Genomic DNA, 22,294 nt, shown 5'->3' on the forward strand with positions numbered 1-22,294 from the left:
CACCCAGCACTCTTCCCTGCCTATGCAGGGGGTCAGACTCGATGATCTCAAGCAAATCCCGGGACGTCTCAAGCAAATCCCGGGACGTCTCTCAAGCAAATCCCGGGACGTCATTCTCCCCCTGTACTCGGCCTTAGTGAGGCCGCAGCTGGAGTACTGTGTCCAGTTTTGGGCTCCACAATTCAAAAAGGATGTGGAGAAGCTTGAGAGAGTCCAGAGAAGAGCCACGCGCATGATCAGAGGTCAGGGAAGCAGACCCTACAATGACAGGCTGAGAGCCCTGGGGCTTTTTAGCCTGAAAAAGCGCAGGCTCAGGGGTGATCTGATGGCCACCTACAAGTTTATCAGGGGTGACCACCAGCATCTGGGGGAACGTTTGTTCACCAGAGCGCCCCAAGGGATGACGAGGTCGAATGGTCACAAACTACTTCAAGATCGTTTCAGGCTGGACATAAGGAAGAACTTCTTTGCTGTCCGAGCCCCCAAGGTCTGGAACAGCCTGCCACCGGAGGTGGTTCAAGCGCCTTCATTGAACACCTTCAAGATGAAACTGGATGCTTATCTTGCTGGGATCCTATGACCCCAGCTGACTTCCTGCCCTTTGGGCAGGGGGCTGGACTCGATGATCTTCCGAGGTCCCTTCCAGCCCTGATGTCTATGAAATCTATGAAATACACAGAAGTAATCAACATAAAATCAACAAAAAGAAAAGCAAATATCCTTTTATATTTTCAGCTTCACAGATTCTTTTTTTAGTTTGCTTTCTTTTCAGTCCTAGACAGATAAATACAGAGATTTTCTGAAATATAAATTTATTAAATAACACAATGCTTTGGAATTAAACTATGAAATAATTTCTCTATAAACAGAGTCAGAATGTATTAATAAATTAATTATTCAAACTAATGATAATTACCTTTTAAACATAGATAATAATAGTAATGATATTATCAATGCCAATTCATATTCATAAATATGTTAATGCATCCCATCCATAGGATCAGAGTAGGACCAGTCTTTGTCAGGGAGCTAGTTGCATTTAGGGGAGTAGGTGTTCTCTTTTCCATAGCAACTCAAAGATAATTTATATATTATATCTATAATGCCAGTAAAATTGTTTGTACTGTTTCTACAATTCTCTTTAGTCATCTGTAGGTTAGAGGCAAAGTTAAGGGACTGTGATGTCATAAACTATCAAGGAGCAAAGAAAGGGGCTTTAGAAAAAAAAGGACTGCCTTAAATTATTCATACAGCTTCCTCCTTCTCCTGTTTCTTTTCTTGTTACGTGAATGGAGTATCCTTTGCAAATCTCCAGCAGGGACAAGTGGTGAGTCATTTCACTTGAGTAGATCCATCCTTTAAGAATTGTTTCCTGTTTATCTTTTTAAACATAAATTCCACTCGCTCCTTTTCAGAGAGGGTTGTGCATTCCACTCTCTACTGTAATGTTACGTTATGCACTTTAGCTGCCCTTCTCTAGTGAAAGAAACTTCTGAACAATATTCATGTGAAAGCTTTTCATTATTTTTTTTTCTTTTTTTCAAAATGAGTTACCCAATAATTTCTACAATTAACTTATGGTCTGTAAATTGTGCAAAATACATAAGCAGTGTTAATCTACAGGTGAAATAGCGTGTTTTTGTTTCCTTATTTGATGAGTGCAAATAATTTGAAATATCATTTGTTACATAAACTCTGTATTATAACTTGGATGTTTTCTAATATTCATTCAAAGATTCTTTTCATGAATGTGTTGCCAAGAAATTGTTGTGATGTTGTAGCTATGATGGTCCAGAAATTATGCAAGGACCAAGGATTTCTTAGGGTGATTGGATCAACTAAGAAGTTGGGATAAAGTTAGACAAGCTTTTGAATGCCAGACATTCTTCCTCAGGTCTGACACAAGGAGCCACACACAGCATAGTAAAAAAACAGCAGTGGGAGCAGGCAAGAGCAATTCCCAGGGGTAGCAGACACAGAATTAGCAGAAGAAAAGAAGATGATTACTTGTGATCAAGGCCTATCAAAAGGGAGGAGGGTCATTTTCACCTTTCATGTGTGGAAAGAGCTCAAGAGTCATGTAGAATATAACGTGCTATAAAACCCATGAACGATGCATGCCCCTGGCGGCTGCGGGGACATGGTGGTGGTGGGAGCATGGCGGTGGTGATGGGAGTGTGGCAGTGGTAAGCTGGGAGCTCCTGCAGATGCTGTCGGTGGTGAGGGGTGGGGGTGGCGAGCTGCGAGTGCCAACCAGGGGTTGGCGACCACTGCAGACACTGCCGGCAGTGTCTGCAGTGGCCAGCGGCGATCACTGACTGCCCACATACGCCACCAGTGGTGTTGGCGGCAGGGGTGGGAAGTGGCGACCTCCCGCAAGCGCTTCCACCACTGTCAGCAGTGCCTTTTTGTAGGGAGTGCACCACCACGCTCAGGGGGTGCACGTGTACCCGCATGCATCCCCTACACATCACCAGTGATATCATGCCTTAAGTTGTCACCCAGTTACATGTTCAACCAATTAATGGCATGATAAAATAAGCAATAAGCTACAAAGGTATTCCACAAAAAATGTGTAATAACTTTGTAGTTTGTTCTAATCACACCATTAATTGAAGGTGTGACCAAGTGTTCTCCTGTGGCTAGGAGCCCCATCAACTGAGTGGCTTCCAGCCACAGGGGTGCACCATCTGCTGCCAGCCCCACAGCTGACAAGACTTATAGGGGCAGCAGCATTCCAAGCACTGGCCCTACTATGAGCCTCATCAACTGTGGGGGAAAACGCTGCTGTTGCTATGAGCCTTGTTGGCTGCAGGGCTTGCTGTTGTGGCAGTGGGGAGAATGGTGCTGCTTCTGTGAGTTTTGTGAGGTGCAGGGCTTGCAGCGGGGTGAGTGCAGGGAATGCTGCCCATGCTGTAAGCCCTGTCATCAGGATCCCAGGCTCCCCCTGCACTGGCAATAAGGGGTGATGGGATCTAATACACAATCCCACAATGGTGTCCCTTTCCATGAACATGTGGTATGGTAGGAGGTGCAATTGTGTAAATCATGCATTAGATCCCATTGTGCCTTTACCTGAACATGTGGAGGGGCCCACAGTGTCCAGCCAGCTTATGAATTTTTGTTCCCAAATTTGTCTTTTAAAGGTACTAGGAAGATTTCCCTTGAGCGTGAAGAGAGTGAGGTCAGAGAGGGAATGGTTGTTCTGTAAGAAATGTACTCCTAATGGTGTGTGTGCGCTTTATATTTCTTCTGTGAGAGTTCATTTTGATGCATGGTTGCTGTTTTAGCAGCCATGTACTTGACACAAGGGCACTTGGTGCACTGGATCAGATATATAAATTTTGGGAAACGCAAGTATAGGAACCATGGATTCTGATAGTTTTGTTATAGTGCGTGTTGATAGTTGGAGCTGTGGAGATATGCTGACAGATCAATCATTTCTTGTCAAGGCAAGGTTGTGTCCCATTTGATGTCTGGGCAGTGGAGAGTTTGCTTCTTGTTATGAGTTGGGCAAGGATAGTGGGCTGTTTGAAAGCCAGGAGCAGAGGGGCTAGCAATATCTCTCTCAAGGTCTGATCTTTGTCGAGTGTAGCCTGTAGTTTGGTGATTATTCTGATTGATTCTGGTATGGTGTGGTAGATGACCACCATGAGCATGCAGTCACAGTGGTTTTTCTATTTGGATTATAGCAGGTTCCCACAGGGTATTTGGAAAGCTCTTTCAGATGTACAGTCTAATTCTCTACTTGAGAGTCACTGTTGTATATAGGCAGATTTTAAGCTGTTCAGGTAGGCATAATGAGTGATCTCCTCTGAGCAGATGCAGTGATAACTGAGGGCTTGGCTGTAGATTAAAACATTTTTGGTGTGCTTAGTATGATTGCTGGTCTTGTAGGCATAGGTAAAGTGGTCTGTGGGTTTTCTGTATATAGTGGTTTATAGGCGACATTGTGGATATGGATTGTGGTATCTAAAAAGTTAATGTTAATGTAGGAGTATTCCAGAGCAAGTTTGATTGAGGGGTAATAGTTGTTTAACATGTGGTAGAAGCGAGTTCAGGTGTTTAGTTCAGATAATGAAAATATCATCTATCTACCACAGGTATAGTGCAGGTTTGATGGTTCAGTTTTCTAGAAACTTTTCCTTCAGGAGGCTCATGAAGAGGTTGGCATATTGGGGGACCATCTTTGTGCCCATCACTTGAAGCAAGTGGTGATTGTGCAAGTGAAGTTGTGGATGAGAATGAGGTGGAGTTTTTATGCAACATGTGGTTGCAAATCTGAGTGTACTCCATGTTCTTGAAGGTATTCCAGGCTGTCAGGTGTGCCTTCCTTGTGTGAGATGTTAGTGTACAGGCTGGTGTCATCCATGGTTGCGAGTATGGCTGTCTCAGGGAGGTAGTTAATGTTCCAGTCTGCTGAGGAAGTCTGTGGTGTCTTGTAGAAACCTTGCTTTTTGAATGACAAGTGGTTTTAGGATAGTTTCTTTGAATCCTGATAGCTGTTCAATGAGGGTACCACAGTTGGATACAATGGGTCTGCCAGGGTTGCTTTGTTTGTGGATCTTTGGGAGCATGTAGAAAGTTTCTGGAATGGGAAATTGGGGGATAAGTGAAGTAGTTTGTCCTGAAGCTTGTGTGGGAAGGATTTGATGATAGTTTTCAGTTCCAGAGTGAATTCTGGTGTAGGGTCTTCCCTGGGTTCTTTATAGTATTTGGTGTCAGCAAGCTGTCTGTTGGCCTCATTGATGTAGTCTTGACAGCTGAAAATGACTGTAGCTCCATCTTTGTCCGCTGGTTTGATTCCTATTTCATTACTGGACCTTAGAGACTTTATGGCTTTTCTCTCAGAGGGAGAGAGAGGTTGTTGTGGTCCTGGCTTTTACTGAGAATTTTGCCATTAGCTTTCTTCTTGAAACAGTCTATGCAGTAGTCTCAGTGTATGGTTATGTCCACTGGGAGGTGTCCAGTTTGATGTTTATTATTGCTTGTTTTTTCAGTTTTGGCAGGAAAGCTGTTAGAGGTGGTTATATCCCAGTTGACAATAAATCTAATTTATTTAAAGATTTATAGAAAATAAATATTAGAGAGGGGCAAATAAGTGATTATTAAATACCTGCAGTATTTTTTCAGTGTTTAGTTAGCTATAGAACATTTTTGTTTGACACCATTTTAACTTTGTTATGTTTAAATAAAATGTGATTTTTTTTTCACCCCGACTCAGTTCTTTGTACAGTGTAGATTAGCCCTAAAATGCTACCTAGCACTTAAGAACATAGGAAATGGAAACAAAATGTCAAAAGAATCTGGCCGAAAGTTAAAATGCCTGCCTATGATTTCACCTGTTTCAGCATTACCAAAGACACCGAGAATTGGCTCTGCTTACAAAAGCATCCTCTTTTAGGAGACAAATCCAAATGTTTTAGATTTCAGTATTCAGAGGAAACTGTCAGTAATGTAACAATGAGTGCGTGTGTGGGGCATGAGCCCCATGCTCTGTTGAAGGGGTAGGGGCCACTGTAATGGAGCCGAGAAGGCTCCTCACTCCCCCATCCCCTATGCAGCTCCCCCTTGCACCTCACACCTTTCATGCAGCAGCTCTGGCTCCTGCATCAGAAGGGCTGAGATGCAGCAGTAGTGTCTGCTGTGGGAGTAGAGCTGGTGCTTCACTGTTGCTAGTGATGTCACCTTCTTTATTTGCCATGGAAAACCAATGGTTTTTTTAGCTGCTCAATGCACATGTTGGCAGCAAAAAAAGGAGGTAACATCTCCGCTAGCAGGTACAGCATGTGCACTGCTGCCCGGGTCCAGGGCTGGCCTGGTAAAACCTATCTGGAAGCTGAACTTCATACTATATATTTTTTTTCTAGGTTTTTAGTGAACCACTCTGGGATTTTTTTTTAAATGTAAAATGTAGTTGTTGTGGACTTTAATGTTTGAAAGACAAAAAGTAACATTTTAAAAAGTACCTGTTGAATTTGGATGTTTAGTCCCATTGTTTTCAATAGCACTTGGTTAGGTGCTTCTGAGAATTTTACTCAAAGCCATTAACCAGCCTTCCAACAGGTAAACAGGAAGCTACTTCTTCATCATTAATATTATTTTCTAATCTTATTGACCTATATATTAGTACAGTATGTCGGCACCAAATACAGTTTTCAAGCAATCATGAAGTTACCTTTTTCAATCTATGCTGACAGATGTTGATGTTGTCCAATCCTTACCAGTTTTCATTTAAAATAAAGGGGAAACAGCAAAGAAATTCTAGACTTTTTTGGTAGTGTAACCCAGAATATCAAAGATGCTAATAATATCTACTAGCTCTGGGTTGCTTAATTTAGCACAATTAGCTTGATTTATTGACTTATTTTTCAGGTACATGAAAATGGCAAGGACACGGGGGAGATCCTTGTTTATGTCAACAAACAAGAAATAGAAAATTGCAGGAATCAACCCAGTGCTCTGATGGAGAGAGTAAGTTAATAGCTACTTTTTAGGTTCACATACTAGCAATCAACATTTGGAATGTAAAGGTTTAGGTCTTTATTAAAAAAGGTTGATCTTCACAGTTTTGGCTTTTGAGCATTGAGAATGCTATAGATCCTATGTATATTCTACTTTTACCTAAGACTTTAGCAACATCTCTCACTGTATTGTGCAGCAAGAGTTTACACCTCCCCCGTGCTCATATATAGACATTCGCCTACACTAATGATATACTGCTAACTGCACTCAGCATTCTGAGATACAATCCTGACAGTGACACACGCAGAGGACTCTCAGAAGAAGATTGACAACAGCATCCATGCAGCTGATCACAGTTAAAGGGAAACATATGGATTTCTTAATAATCCCTGCTTTTGCTGGCTTTTCTAGCCTTTAGATCATTAATGGTCATAACATGCTCTGCTGATCTTTTTTTATTTGCAGCCTGACTTTCAGTGGGAAACCAGCTGATCTATCTCTTGCAGTTATGCCCTTGGTTTTCTTTATGTAACCAAAGTATTTCTAGGAGATTCAATATATGCATCGCTGCCATCTTTTTGTCTGTGTGTCACCTAAAACATCATTTAACACTTTAATGTTCATCACTTGACATTTATGTCCAAGTTGATGACTTTTACTTCGAATTCCATTTCATTCTTTTTTCTAGTATAGTCTTTTGTTCTTGAAGTTACCCTTACACAGGGTGTCTCTGATGTGTAAGGGACAATAATTTTAGAACCCTACCAAGTCTTATTAGATTTTTTAGATGGAATTATAGAATCATAGAACTGGAAGGGACCTGTAAGATCATCAAGTCCAGTCCCCTGCCATGGGCAGGAAGTTATTGGGCTCAGATGAGCTCAACAAGGGGCCTGGCCAGCCTCATCTTGAACACCTCCAAGGAGGGTGACTACACCACTTCCTCTGGGAGTGTGTTCCAGATTCTGGTGACCCTTACAGAGAATAAGTTTTTCCAAACTAAATTTACCTTCTGTTAGTTTATGCCCATTGGTCCTTATCCTCCCTTGAGGTGCCCTCCTGAATAGTTGATCTCCTAGTTCTTGATGCTCCCTTCCCCCCGATGTGCTTGTAGGCACCTATCAAGTCACCTCTCAGCCTTCTCTTCCTCAGGCTGAACAGGCCCAGTTCCTGTTGGACCTGAACTTAATTAGTGCCTAATTACATGCTTAATCAGCGGCTGTCTCCCATGTCCACTCTTCAATGGGGGTGGGTTTTGACCCCAGCCTGGCTAACATATTAACCAGGGCATATCTAGTCACCACCCAGTTAATCCGGCAATTAATTACACTATGACTAATAAGGACACTCACACAGATGTATAAGGTCTAATGAATTAAATGATTTATTAAGTAGTAAACAGGAAGATAGATAACAGGTAAGTAATAAATCACAAGCCCAGTCCCTTATTTAACTAACAGCTCTTAACCACCACTAACAATCCTATTTAAACCTATTAAAACCTACACTTATGATAATAGCCTTATCTAATTACCCTTATAAAATAGTACGATTCTCTCTTCCCACATCCCTAAAAGACCCAGATGGGCTTAAGTTAGACCCGGACAAGGGTGGGCTGCAAAACTTTATTAAAGGAGAGGGGAAACCTTATTAAGTTCATAGTGTCGTCTTCTCTGGTTATACAAGCGTAATCTACACCTCAGATTGTTCTCCTGGCTTTACCACCGAGTGGCTCAGAGCCAAGAGGGGAGAAGGAGGGGATGGGTAATACTCACTAAGGAGAGTAGAGGGCCACTAACTTAAGTGACAAGCACACCTGGATGAAAAAGAAAACCCTGGGAACCAACCCTATCTATTCTCATCAGGAGACAGAGGATCCTCAATGATGGAAACCTATGTTTCTGCACAGGCAACTGGGATTGGCATGGTGAATCTCCATGATCCACTCACCCAATCAGTCACTACTGTACTGGCTGTTGCTCAGTCTATCACCTTCACAATACACCATACAGTCTCCTTCAATTTCTCCCTCATACCACACACCATCACATGTACACACAGACACACCCCCTCAGTCCCACTTTCACTCATACACTCATGCCCTCAGTCACGCACCATCTGTCAATCCGAAGGGTTTTTTATATGGGTTGTGCACTCTATCCTCAGGGCTGTGCAAGCAGCACATTGGTATTCATACGGCATTTCAGTCCAGCCTCCATACAAGTAGCTGTAACTCTCCCCTTAGAGGGTGAGTCAGATAGATGTCATCTGTTGACCTACTTAAACCCAGACATAGGACCAGATAATCTCAGCCTGATCTCAGGCCTGATTCTCTCTCAACATTCCTGGAGTCTCTCCACATAGGGCCGGCCCTTCATGCCCTCAACCAAACTGGTGGCCCTTCTTTGTTCCCTCTCAAGCTTATCCACATCCTTGTTGAAGTGCGGTGCCCAGAACTGGGCACAATACTCCAGCTGAGGCCTCCCCAGTGCTGAATAGAGAGGGAAGAATATCTCCCTGGATCTATTGGTCACACATCAGCTAATGCACGCCAGAGTTTTGTTTGCCCTTTTGGAAGCCTCAATGCACTGTTGGCTCATATTCATCTTCCAGTCGATCATGACCCCCAGGTCTCATTTAGATGCTGTGCCAGCCAGTGGACCACTGCCCATTGTATATATGTGGTGGGGGTTTTTCCTACCCAGGTGAAGGACCTTGCACTTCTCCCTGCTAAACCTCATCTGATTTCATTCCACCCATAAATCCAGTCTGTCATGGTCATCCTGGATCTTTGCCCTATCCTCTGGTGTGCCTGTGTTTCCCCACAGCTTGGTATCGTCTACAAACTTAATCATTGCACTTTCCACCCCCTTATCCAAGTCATTAATGAAGATATTGAATAGCACAGGTCCAAGTATGAATTCCTGGGGGATGTCACTGTAGACAGCCCTCCAGGATAAAGCCATCCCATCGATCATCACTCTCTGGGAGCAGCTTCTAAGCCAGTTGTCCACCCACCTCACTCTAGACTCTAGCCCGGTACTCTCCGGTTTGTTAGATGAAATCCCATGAGAGACAGAGTCAAAGGTTTTCCTGAAGTCTAAGTAGATGAAGTCAACCTCATGTCCCTCATCCAGATGGTTAGTTACCTGATTGTAGAAGGACACAAGGTTCATCAGACATGATCTACCCTTGACAAAGCCATGCTGGTTGCTTTTTAGCACCCCATCCACTACCAGCTTGTAGTTGATGGCTTCCTTGACTAAATTTTCAAAGATTTTACCCAGGACCCAAGTCAGACTGACTTGTCTGTAGTTTGGAGGATCATCCTTCTTCTCTTTCTTAAAGATGGGCACCACACTGGCCCTCTTCCAGTCATCCCAGACCACTCCCAAGTTCCACAATTCTTTATACAGCTTGGCCAGTGGCACTGCTATAAGTTCAGCCTGTTCTTTCAGGACTCTTGGGTGCAGGTCATCAGACCCAGCAGACTTTAAAAAGTCCAAGCATTGTAGGAGGTCCCTCACCTGTTATGGGCTGATTTCATGTAGGCTGTTACCTTCCCCCTGTTTCCTGGGCCTCTGGTCAGGTGAGCAGCCCCCCATTGGGTTTCAGCATTACCAATGTAAAGTATGTATTTAGGAGTTCTGCCTTTTTGTGGGCATTGACTATGGGCTGCCCCTGGATATTCAGCAGGGGTCCCACAGTGGAGCCCAATTTTTTCTTGCTCCCTATGTGTCTGTAGAAGTACTTTTTTTTGTCTTTTATACTGGTTATCAGTTTGATCTTCATGCCTGCCTTAGCTTTCCGTGTCTCATATCTGCAGGCCATGGCGATACAGGTGTATACCTCCCTGGTTGCTGAGCCATTCCTCCATTGCATATACACTTCTTTTCTTCTTTTTCAATAGCTCCCTAATATCCCTAGTGAGCCAAGAGGGTCTCCTGGCTCCTTTCCTGCTTTTTGCCTGCATGGGGATCGCCTGTTTTTCAGTAGTGAGAATTGCTTCCTTAAGGAAGCACCATCATTCCTGCACTCCTAAGTCACCCAATTGCCAGTTGCAGGATACTTCTCCAGTGAGCCTCTTGAGTTTACCAAAATCTGCCTTCTTGAAATTTAGGACTTCTGTTCTGGTGACTAACTTCCCAGTCTTACAGTAGATGGTGAATCTTCCCAGCAGATGTCTGGGTAGTTGAAGTTACCCATGATGATCATATCTCTAGTGCTAGATGCCTCGATCAGTTCTCCTAAGAATGCTTGATCACTCACCTCCTCTTGGGACGGGGCTTGCAGTAGAATCCCACCATCACGTCTCTCTTTTCTGGTTCCCCTTGTAGCCTCATCTAGAGGGTCTCAAGGGACCCTTCCCTGCTGTCAAAGGTGACCTACAGGGACGGGTACTGCTCTTTCATGAAGAGAGGTGTGGCCCTCTACTTCCCAAGCCCATCCTTCCTATAAATTCTGTAACCCTCAATATTTACTGCCCAGTCATGTGTATCATCCCACCAGGCCTCCGTCAACCCAACCAAGTTGAATTCTTCATCAGCCAGAAGGAGTGTCAGTTCCTCCTGTTTGTTTCCCATGCCTCTAGCATTCCCATAAAGGCATCTGAGCTCTCCCCTACCCACCTCAGGTTTTCTGTCATGATGTCTCTGCCTCAAGATGTCAGTACCCATCTGGACATCCGTTGTTTGAATGCCCTCCTGTTTGTCATTGTGGCTAGTGGATTCTGCTTCAGCAGTGGAACCTTCTGTCCAGCCCCCAGACATGCCTAGTTTAAGCTCTTCTCAACAAGTTGGCGACTCTTGTGGAGAAGAGCTTCTTCCCTCTGCTTGTGAGATGAATGCTGTCCCTTGCATGTAGACTGCTGTAGTTAAACTGCGTACCAAGGTCCAGTTATCCAAATCCCTTACAGTGACACCATCTTCTAAGCCTTTGGTTAACCTCCTAGATACACTCCTCCCTCCGATGGCCATGGCCCCCAACTGGGAGGACTGCAGAGAAGACACCTTGCACTCCTTTGTCCTTGAAGTTTGGCACCACAGTCCTGTAGTCTCTTATGATCCTCCTGGGGCTACTTCTTGCTGTGTTGTTGGTGCCCACATGGACAAGGAGCATGGGGTAGTGGTCAGTAGGGCAGACTAGTTTAGGGATACCTGCTCTAGCATCAATAATCTTGGCTCTTGGAAGGCAACGGACCTCTCAAGCAAAGGGGTTTGGCCAACAGATAGCTCCCTTTTTGCCCTGCAGCAGAGAGTCTCCCCACAGCAGACACTATCACTCTACATTGTTTCCTTTCTGGGGTTGGTTGATCCTGCATGGGTGCATCATCTGTCGATGGTGAGAGGGCTTTGTAACTGTTGTGCAGCGTTATTGGTGGGACAACTGATGCACATTGCGGCTTCAGTCACGATGTGACCAGTTTCTACCCGCTATTGGTTAGGGTATCTTGTTCAGGCCCACTCATCAGCTTGGTCTCTATAGTGTTCTTCTGCAGGTGCAGTCCCTGACAGTAAGCATAATTCTCTCCCTCGTGTTCCCTGATGGTATGCAGCCTGTCCACCTCCTCTCATAGCAACCTCACCCAGCCCTCCGGAGCCTCCACAGGGAGCACATCCCATAAGTAGGAGTGCCCGTGCCCCTGATTCAAGCATCCAGCTGATGTGCCAGGCAGCCCCCGCAGCCTGGAGTCAAGGGCTCTGTCTGCATGGAGGCTGGGACCATAAGCTGTTTGGCTAGAGACCTCCGAGGCACTGGGGGGCGAGGGATCATCCAGTCCAGGAAGCCTAGGGGTGCGGCACGTACCCATCACCATAATGCAAGAAGAACCTGGTTGCATGGTTGCTTGGGTATTTATATGAGTAGGAGACCAGGTGGGTGTTATTGCTCCCATGTAGCCCTCACCAGCTGCTGCTACTGCTGTGGTTAGGTAGGCAGGCTCAAGCAGCTGCCTGTAGGGGGATACCCTAGCTTCCTATCTTCTTGAGCAGCTGGGGGATTCCCAGAGTCCCAGGTCCCTCCCTGGTGGGGTGGGGTAGGGTTGAGCCCTTGTCCCCTTTACCTGTTGTCCAGCACTGGAGTACCAGAGGACTTACCTAGCATGGTGGGGGGCTTCAGTTGTCCAGGGTGTACTGTGCTGTGTGCAGGGCAGCCAGGGGGCAACTCAGTAGTGAGAATGCCTGATGGGCCACCCTTTCGCATGCTCTCCTTCATGAACTCCCATGCAAGCTTGCAGGCCGGGTCCAGAGCACTCCTGTTTGCACATTCTGTTCATGCAGTCTGGTTGCATGACTCCCTATGGGGCTGGGCTAAGTCAGAGTCGGGGTGGGGCATGACCCTCCTCAGCTCCACTCAGCTTCTACCACCACCTAATGCCCCCCTACCACGGGCCCCGCCTACCTTCTGGCTCCATGATGGGGGATTGCATTGGGGTTGTCCAGAGGATCTGCTGGGGTCCTGGGCTCATGGGGACATGATGGGTTTTCACCCGTGTGTCTCACACCAGACCCAGACCTGATGTCTGTTACAGTTTGGGAGCATGCATAATACAATATAAATGTACATGAATCTCCCTGCCTTATGTATTATTGATGGTATTGTTGCATTCACATTACTTCACTGAACTCTGCTGATTTACACAAGTTTGTAATCAAATCTACCCTTATGCTTATGCAACAATATGAAAATAGTAAGCAAAGCATAAATACTATGTGATGGTGGTATTGTTATCATTAACTATCTTTGAGATACATCTAACAAGCTGTTTTTAGTATTTTAACTGGATTTTGATATAAATCTGTAAGAGAGAGTCGAACTTGTAAATACATTAATTTGATATTACTAGAAGCAATTTTTCATACACAGAGAATCCGTTGATCTGGAACTGCCTGGAAGGTGATGTAGCTTTTCCACCACTTCTGCATATACCACGGAGTCCTTGGGGTGTAGGTAGTAGCCATGTTGGTCTAAGGACATAGGCAGACAAGGTTCTTTGGGTGAATCTGATATATTTAATTAGACCAACTTAAATAGTTGGAAAAAAAATTTAGCAAGCCCTTGGGTTTAAAAACCCTTCATCAGGCTGAGGAAGCATCTGCAGTTGGTGTGTTCTCTTCTTGGATGGAATGAATAGTAAAGAAGCCAGAGGATAGGCTGGTATGCATGCAAGACAGGCATTCAGTGAAGATGTAAATTGAGGAGTCAGTGGTAAGAGACAGGCTGTGCGGGGGGAGAGAGAAAAGGGGGATGAATGTAGCGGTTGAATAGTGGAGTGGTACCTGGTGAGTCAGATGTCAGGCAGGTTAAAATGTGTCATAAATCCAATGTCTATGTTTAGTCCATGATTTTTTGTATCCAGGAGGTTAATGAAGTGAAGTTCATAGGTTTGTCTCTGAGAAGTGTTTTGTAAATTTCCTTTGAGGATTAGAACTGAGAGATTGGAGAGAGAGTGGTTTTCTTGGGAGAAATGTGCATTCACTCTGGTGCACAGTTGTTGTTTGGTCTCTCCTACGTATTTTCCATCAGGGCATTTGGTGCATTGGATGAGATATATTATATTTCTGGAGGTGCGGCTGTAAGATGCCTGTTGTGGGGTGTAGTGATAGTGGGGGTGGTGGAGATGTGTTGGCAGGCTTTGCATTTCTTGTCATGGCATGGTCTGGATCCATTCAGTGTGTTCTGGGCCTTAGGAAGTTTACTCCTGGTAATGAGGTTAGCGAGATTCAGTGCTTGTTTGCAGGCTAGAATGGCGGTTCTGGGAAGATCTGTTTAAGAATAGGGTCTCTTTCTCGTATGGGTTGCAATTGTTTGAAGATTTTCTGTATGGGTTCAAGGGAGGGGTGATATGTCATAACCAGTGGTGTGCAGTTCGTGGGGGTTTTTCTTCTGTACTGCAGCAATTCTTCATGTTGTATCTGGGTGGTTCTTTCAAACATGTGGTCTATCTCTTTGGAGGAGTGTCCTTGTTGAGTGAAAGCCTTTTTAAGATTGGTGAGGTGGGAATCCCAGGTGTTCTCCTAAGTGCAAATTCGCTGAGGGCTTGGCTTTGTCACAGTTTTCTTGGTGTGTATAGGGTGATTGCTGGTTCTGTGCGGATATGTATATTGGTCTGTGGGTTTCTTGTATAATGTGGTCTGTATTTTACCATTCTGGATATTGATCATCATGTCTAAAAAGGAGATGTTGGTGCTGGAGTGTTCAAGAGATAGTCGGATGGAGGGATGCTGATTGTTGAATTTCTGATGGAACGCAATCAGAGATTGCATACATACACTCAATCAGAGATTGCATACAGAGTGCTTGGGGCTTTCCAGGCTTATTCTGTATATACCTGGGAACTGAGACAGCCTCAGCTGCTTTCCCTGATTCTAGTTCTCAAAATCAACATGAAACTGGCTACTTTAAGCCAGTATCATGACCACCACTTGGAAGCACTACATCTTGTAGGCCTGACAGTAGCATCTTCACTCTTACTTCAGTGAGAATTTTCCACATTAGATTATTACAAGCTTTGATCCTTTTCAAGTGGATCATAATCAGGCTTCTGTTCACCAGTCCTTGTATCTTATTGCTCTAGTCCTGAGGTCCCTGAAGTGGGAGAAAAAATTAATGACCTTATTTAAGTAAAGACTTGATGTCTAACATAACCAGAAGCTATCAGGGTTTAGGAAACTCAAGTGATGTCCAAGTAAATGGTCTCCAATGTAATCCAGGAGAAAGATAAATTTTGTATAATTCTGACGGGCTAGGAATGTTCTTAGGTATCTCTCTTGCCTCTTGGTTTCCTAATCCTTCATTGCAATAACAACAGTACAGCAGTGACGTACCACAAAAGTCAGGACTCTTCTTTACAGAAGAGAGCTCCGTAAGCCTAAAGAAAAGAGAGGGATCATCAAGCAGTGGCCTGTATTAAAGGTAGATTCCGGGGAAGCCAGTTATCTCTGATGTTGCCCTCTGCCTCTGAAGAATTCTCCACCAGAACTGTTTGTTGAGACACTCTTCAAACTGCATTGACTTCCAGAAGGAACACGAATTTCAATCTTCTCTGTTCTAGGTACAAAGATGAACATGCAGGGAAGATGTATCCTTGTTATTTATCTGGTCTAAGCACCTAAGGTACAGCTTCTTTGCTTTGACTTTTTTTTAGGGTGTCCAGGAAAATAATCATGAACTGGGCCAAGGTGATTCAGGTAGCCTTCACTGGCTCTACAGGTTCCAGCTTCTTCCACCCCAGGAGAGAACTTTATCAATCCTTCTAATTCCTCTCTGATTAAAAGTACTGATTTAAGGTCAAACAAAGTCTCTGAAGCTGTACAAATTGTAGCTGGCTTAGAATGTGAGGTGATAAATTGCTAAATTTGAATATGCAGATGATTAATGGATGTTTTAAGTCCAGATACATTCTGTTTTCAGAGTTTGCTATTGTACCTAGAAATTATTCTAGTCTTGAGGAGCTCTATATAATCTTATTATTAAAACAATTTATGATGAAACCTGCCAGAATTTTTTATTTTGATGGGTCTATCAAAGGACTAGGTCTTTAAGGCTAGATAATTAATTCATAAATTCTGAGAGTATCATATAGAAATGATAGCTTGGCATTTTCTCTTCATATGACATCCTTGGAGGCGATGGCCAAACTTTTACTTCCTCTGAAAAATCCTACTGCCAGCTGGAATCAGAACTCTGCCTGCTGGAAACTTAACTTCTTATCTGATTGAATAGCCTTTGAATTATTTTTAGAAATACATCCTGGCAAAGTTAACTTTAATTTACAATCATTTTTCATAAAGTTTATTGAATTAAATACTTTATCCATCGTGAAACTTTTTCCTAGTTTATTGGGGAGTACGTTTAGTACAGAGCTACCACAGAATCTTTACCTAAACCCATTTGGTCATATCATTTTAAGGAGGATGTCATTCTCCCTTTTCTTTACTGAAAGCTTCCCTATTCTTTAAAGTCAGATATCACCATTTAGATGTTTCTAGTTCCATCAAATTCTATCTGAGACAAATTCCTTTAGGAAATATGATACCTTGTTTGTCTTTCTATAGTGGGAAAAGCAAGGCCCTCAGTAATCAAGATAAGCAGAAGCTTGTAAGAAGGGTAAAGGATCTCATCCTTCAAATTTCAGAGTACACTCAACAAAATCTGCATGAACTCTTCAGGAACAATAAATGGTCTTTGAGATCTGTAGAGTAGCTGCTTGGCAAACTCCACATATTTTCACAAAACCATTGTAAAATGTATATTCCTTCATTTGACACTGATTCATCCATGCTGCTATTCTCCCTGAACTATCCCTTTATTTTATGCTTCCCTGGGTGCGTCTGTATGTGCAATTGATGTCCCTGAATTTATTACACAGTAAATTCAGGCTCATTAAATTTGCCCAGGGAATATGTCTACACGTGCCAGATTTGCACCCATTGGGAGCAGCCTAGTCCAGGGCTGCTCCTGCCCTGCTCTTCCCCCCTGAAGCAGCCAAGGGGAGCTCTGGGCTCCCCCAGGTCCCAGTCCCAGATTGGCAGGGGACACTGGGGGCAGCCCAGAGCTGGCAGGGGACACAGGAGTCAGATCTGGGCTCTGGTGGGTGGGGGGGCGGACTTTCCCCAACTCTGGGGGTAGCTCCAGAGGGCAGGGCAGAAGCTTTCCTTGGTTCTGAGAGCAACCCCCTGCCCCATGGAGCTTAGGGTTGGCTGTGGCTGATGAACCTGGGAAGAGTGCATATGGGTCTGAGCCACTAGCTGGAGAGGTGAGGCCCATGGTGCCCATACTATAGCTGTCCTTCCTTCCCTCAGGAACTACAATTGCCCCCTGGAGCTGCAACTGCACTGGCAGTGGGGCCTGGAGCTTCCCTGTGGTGCCTATCCTGTAGCTGAGGGGGAGGCACTGGGGTGCAGGGCATCAGGGACCACATAGCAGCCCCAAGGCAAGTGCCCTCACACTGCTTAGCTGGCTGGGCTGCTCCAGACCCCTGTTCCCTTGTGGAGCCCAAGACAGAGAGCAAGGAGCAAGCAGGCATGGAGATATGGGGGCTGGACATACTGGCGCTTGCCTGCCACTTGCTGAGAGCTCTGCAGGTGTGCTGGGCATAGCCCTGCACTGGTGTGGTAACCATGCAGGGATTGGCAAGTCCGGAGACAAGCCAGCCCAGACCCCTGGTCCACAGGAGCCCCAGAGCCAGGCATGGCTGGAGACAGGCCAGGCTGGGCTCTGCTGTTATACCAGGTACTGCAGGGGAATAGGGCCCTTGACAGTCCAGCCAGGGATGGGATCAGCCACTCTGCCATGTGAGGACAGTTCCCAACCCTGTGGCTGCTGTGTGGTCCCTGCAGCCCAGCACCTCCCCCTACGCTACAGGACATGCACCGTGAAGAAGCTCTGGGCTTCACTGTGCTCACAACTCCTCAGGGAAATCACAGCTCCTGAGGGGAGAAAAGACTAGTACGGTACAGGTGCCACAGACCCTACTTTCCCAGCTGGTGGCTCAGAGCTGCATGCGCTCCTCCCAGAAGCATCAGCCACAGCCAACCCCGAGCTCCACAGGGTTGGGAGCTATCCCCAGAACCAGGGACAGCTTCCCACTCCCTTTGGAGCTTGGGACTTAGCCAGGCAGCAGTGTGGCCCCGTGCCTGGGGCTGACCAGATGCAAATTGCTCCCAGCTAGCATCTACACATGCGGTACAGTGCAGTAGGTCAGTGTGTGGTTTTCTAGTACCTGTATGCAACAGAGGGCAAGCTAAGGGCCGGGTCCCATGCCAGCCCACCCACCTGTCTCTATGGGGCTATCCACTCTGTCTCATCTGCCATGACTTTGGTGTTCCCATAAACGGATGGTAAATGCAGGAGACTGACCATTACTGCCCTGATGCCAGGGGCCACTATCTGTGGCTCCAGTCTCCCTTACACTGCAGCCCATGTCTTGCAGTTGGCATCCACATGATCTTCTTAACTTACACCACAACTGGTGCTCCAGGGTCTCATAGGGACTCTTGCTCCACACCTCTGGAGCAGCAGGTCATTGTGCTCAACTACAGGTCTTACTTTCAACCCACACTTGGCCTCCTTGCAGTGGAGGACTTACCAGGGTCAGGACTCACCTCTCTCTCTCTGACTGAACCCCCTTACTCGGCCTTTGGCCCAAACTATGGCATCAAGCATCTGAAGACATACCTTGGCCTACTCCCCTCACATGGGGTTCCTACTATGCCCTCTCTAGGGCCTCTGCATCACACTCCACCCTGGGGTCTACTCATTGTCTTCCCAATCAACTACTCATGAGGCTGGCCCTTGCGCTGTTCTTTAGGCCTACTCCCATTCAGCCCTACTCTGTGCCTGGCCACACAACTCCACCCTCTTTTCTCACACCTCACTACAATGCCTTCTCTCAGGGCCTCGGGGTTGACCACCCCTATAGGCTCATGTGGCACTTTGTTTCCTGTGCCTGGCCCCACTACACTCACTCCCTGGGGTCTTACATCCCCCTCATGGGCTCAGGTGGCCACAGTCATGCCTGGCCCCACTCCTGCCTCCAAAGCCCACCCAAAGATGGGGGCTGGGGTTAAGGTACCCTGACCCAACCTTCACTGGGTTGGTAACTGGCCTGGCATTTCCTGGGGACTCCCATGCCACCAGGAGCCCCACCAGACCACCCACTCCCAGCAGGGTACAGTTTCATGCCCAGGACCAAGACCCTCTAGCTCCTACCTGCTAGATGTTCCATGCAGCTCAGCTAGGCAGACTGTTGTATTTATATAGGCAGCCAGCGTTCTAAAATGGCTGCCGCAGTCAAGCACCTCCTGGCTGCTTGACTCAGCCCTTAAAGTGGCAGGCACTGCAAGTGCACTGCCACACTGTATCTATCGGTACTAGCAAACTGTGCATTAGATTAGTCAAATACTCAGTAAAACATCTGGTGTAGATGTGCCCCCTGCTACTGTTCTTCAGGGGCAGAATGCTTTATATATACTCCATAACTGTCAGTCCCATATTTTCTCAATTCGATTTACAGCCCCTAACCACTCAGTCAAACTCTTTGCTTTTCTAGTGTCTTTGAGGTTTAGGATCCTCTTTGATCCCACACTGAACATAGAAAGGTAAACCATGCCAGGTAAGCAGTCAGTAGATCCCCTATTTTTTTCCCCTCAAAGAAATCCTGTGAAGCTTCTACAGGAAATCCTGTATTATCTACCATTCTGCATCTTATTTTAAACTTGTATTTTAAAACACCAGATAAAAATGCATGGTTCTTATTAGCATTTCTCTGATAACATAACAGAGACTTTAAATTTAATGTACTTATAATTTACAGCCACTCCAAAACTTTTTTACACTTCTAGAGCTGGGAGGTGCCAAGGTGCACTACTATAAATGCTAATCAAGCCCTGCATGCTTTTTTTTGTCTGTTATGAAAAAAATGTACCTTATTTCAGTAGTTGGGAAATGTAGTTGGTATGGTGGTGTGGAAAATAGTGGTAAAAATCTCAAAATACAATAAACAGTATATCCACTTCTCATGTCAGATGTGACTAATCACCCTTTTTCTGCCACAGACCTTTGATTCTTTCTTCCTCTAAATTAATACTAAATCAAATAATTCCAAAAGAGCATCTAAAGCTGGGAGAATGGTCAGTTATTACAATCTTTTATTTTATGTTCTACCTTCCCCTTCCAAACTTCCCCCTCCATCCTGAACATGCCTCTATAGTGCCTCCAATAGGTGGTAAAGGAGGCAGCTCAAAGATGTGTCCAGGGGCTGGCAGAATGTGAGTGAGAAGTGTTTGCAGGGAACATGCTTTCTTGTAGGCAGAAAAGGATGACCAAGGGAGGGGGAGTAGAATGGGATGACTACAATGTTCAGAGCAGTCATTACCATGCTGTGAAATGGCAAATTGCAGTCCAGTACTGTTTGCCACAGACTGGAGCTGAAGGTGCTTCAGATTTCTAAAGGTTTCATGACTGAAAAGTACAGTCATGGAAAATTAAATACACTTTAAAATGATGTTGTAAATCAACTTCTGAGAAAGAACGCAAAACATAAAAACCCTGTATTCACAGGTATCTTAATTGTGGCTACTCTGGCTGGGGCAAGTTAACAGACTCTGTACAAAAAATTGTTTAATGAGGCTTGCGATATTATTGTTCAGTTATTGATCACCTGTGGTTTGGTAAGAGGGTGAAAAAGACTTACGGTAAAACTTGAACAAGTTCAGTAAGAACAATAGCAAAATGCAGTTCCAAATGTGGACAGGAAAACCATAACCTTTATAAGAAGAGCTTTTATATAGTATGTAAAAGCTAAATGCTTGTTCTGTACAACTGTCACATCTGCTTTCAGTCTCTGTGCCAAAGGGTCAGAGCTCAATCATAATCCTGTTGCACCCCCTGCTGGTTAAAAGCCTGTGCTCATTTTGTTACTTTACACTGAGATAAACATTGCAGTCATTTCACACTTCTTTTAACATTCCATGTGAATTTAATTATCATTTGTTTGGACTTTGTTTATTACGGAGTACAAACAGTTTATTACAGATGTTCACATTTTTAAGTTTTTTTCATTGACAGTTATTGCACACGATTCACCAAAGACTTCAATATTCAGCCGACTTCAAATCGTCAGGCCTCAATTGTATTCCTGCCCAGCTTTTTGATGAGAAAGGACAAGAAATTAAAAACCCACTTTTACTGAAGAATGAGCAAAAAATTTGGTTTTCTTATGGTAAAGATTACAGGTAGGAGCAAAATGTTTATCCATAAGATTGTCAGCAATCTTTTCGTTGTCAAACTATCAGAAGAGGAAGTTTGATAACCTCCAGGTAAAACCTCTTTTATTTTAATTTTAAATTCCAATAAAATTTCAGAGGTCTTGTTTGAGGCAGTATTGTTTGTAGAATATGACATCTCTGTCTCTGACTTTCTGTCTTAATGCCTTGTCATAGTTCTTGATGTCTGCCTGTCAGCACAGCAAGAGGGATTTTTTCATGTCTGAATAGTCACCTTAATGATAGCAGATGGAAACACCACAGGGGGTCCAAGCCCATCACACTGTCATTGTCACAGACTGCCCTGACCTGTTTCCACTCCTCTATTTTTTGTCTCTTTTTAAAGGAGAAATGGATGGTAATTGAAAAGGATCTTAAGCAAGATTTATGAAGCTGTAGACAACATGATTCCCTGCTATCTCTCTCTGTTTTCACAAATAAAGTCTTAACCTCTTAAGCACCATTGACAGTAGAGAAATAAATTGGTAAAGCTTTTAAAGAGTGGCCTACCAAAGTTTTTTTCTTTAAATAAGTAGTATCCAGGTTGCATTACTTCCTAATCATGTTTGAGGGGTGCTTAGGTTTTTAGATTTAATTCCTGCATAAAATTATCTTATTTCCTACAAAAAAAGTGGCTGTACTACATATTCACTGCTATGCTAGCCTGTTCTGGTTTTTTTGAATTATTGTGAAATTATGTTTCTTGACTTCTGAGATCATGTCTAAAACTTGTTGTCAAGAACCTTGAGCTCACTGTGTTGTATTAACAATTTGAGTTTACTTTCCCAATTAAGTTTATATAATTTGATGCTTATTTATTGTTTAACTATTACCAACTATAATTTAATTTGGTGTGGTTTTAGATACTACTTGTTTAAAAGAACCAAACAATTTTTAAATTTTTAATTAAAGAATGATACAGAATTAGAATGCTGAAAAATAGGTAAATATAGGTATGTAGTACAATACAGTTGTTGGACATCTAATTTGTTCATCATATTGGAAAAAAATTAAGAACTAAAAAAGTATTTTGATTATAACTAATCCGAGACAGCAAGATGACT

General features: G+C 44.3%; 1 protein-coding gene across 1 annotated transcript in view; it reads left to right on the forward strand.

Annotated features, from left to right (window-relative positions):
* The window catches only part of LOC102382065, a 187,600-nt gene that overhangs the window by 137,606 nt on the left and 27,700 nt on the right, over window positions 1–22,294 (forward strand). The window contains exons 4-5 of the mRNA XM_025203349.1: window positions 6,376–6,474; window positions 21,034–21,200. Of these exons, the coding sequence (XP_025059134.1) occupies window positions 6,376–6,474; window positions 21,034–21,200 (266 nt within the window). The remainder of the gene's footprint in view (window positions 1–6,375; window positions 6,475–21,033; window positions 21,201–22,294) is intronic.

Source organism: Alligator sinensis, unplaced genomic scaffold, assembly GCF_000455745.1.
Source record: "Alligator sinensis unplaced genomic scaffold, ASM45574v1 scaffold165_1, whole genome shotgun sequence".
Classification (NCBI taxonomy): Eukaryota; Metazoa; Chordata; order Crocodylia; family Alligatoridae; genus Alligator; species Alligator sinensis.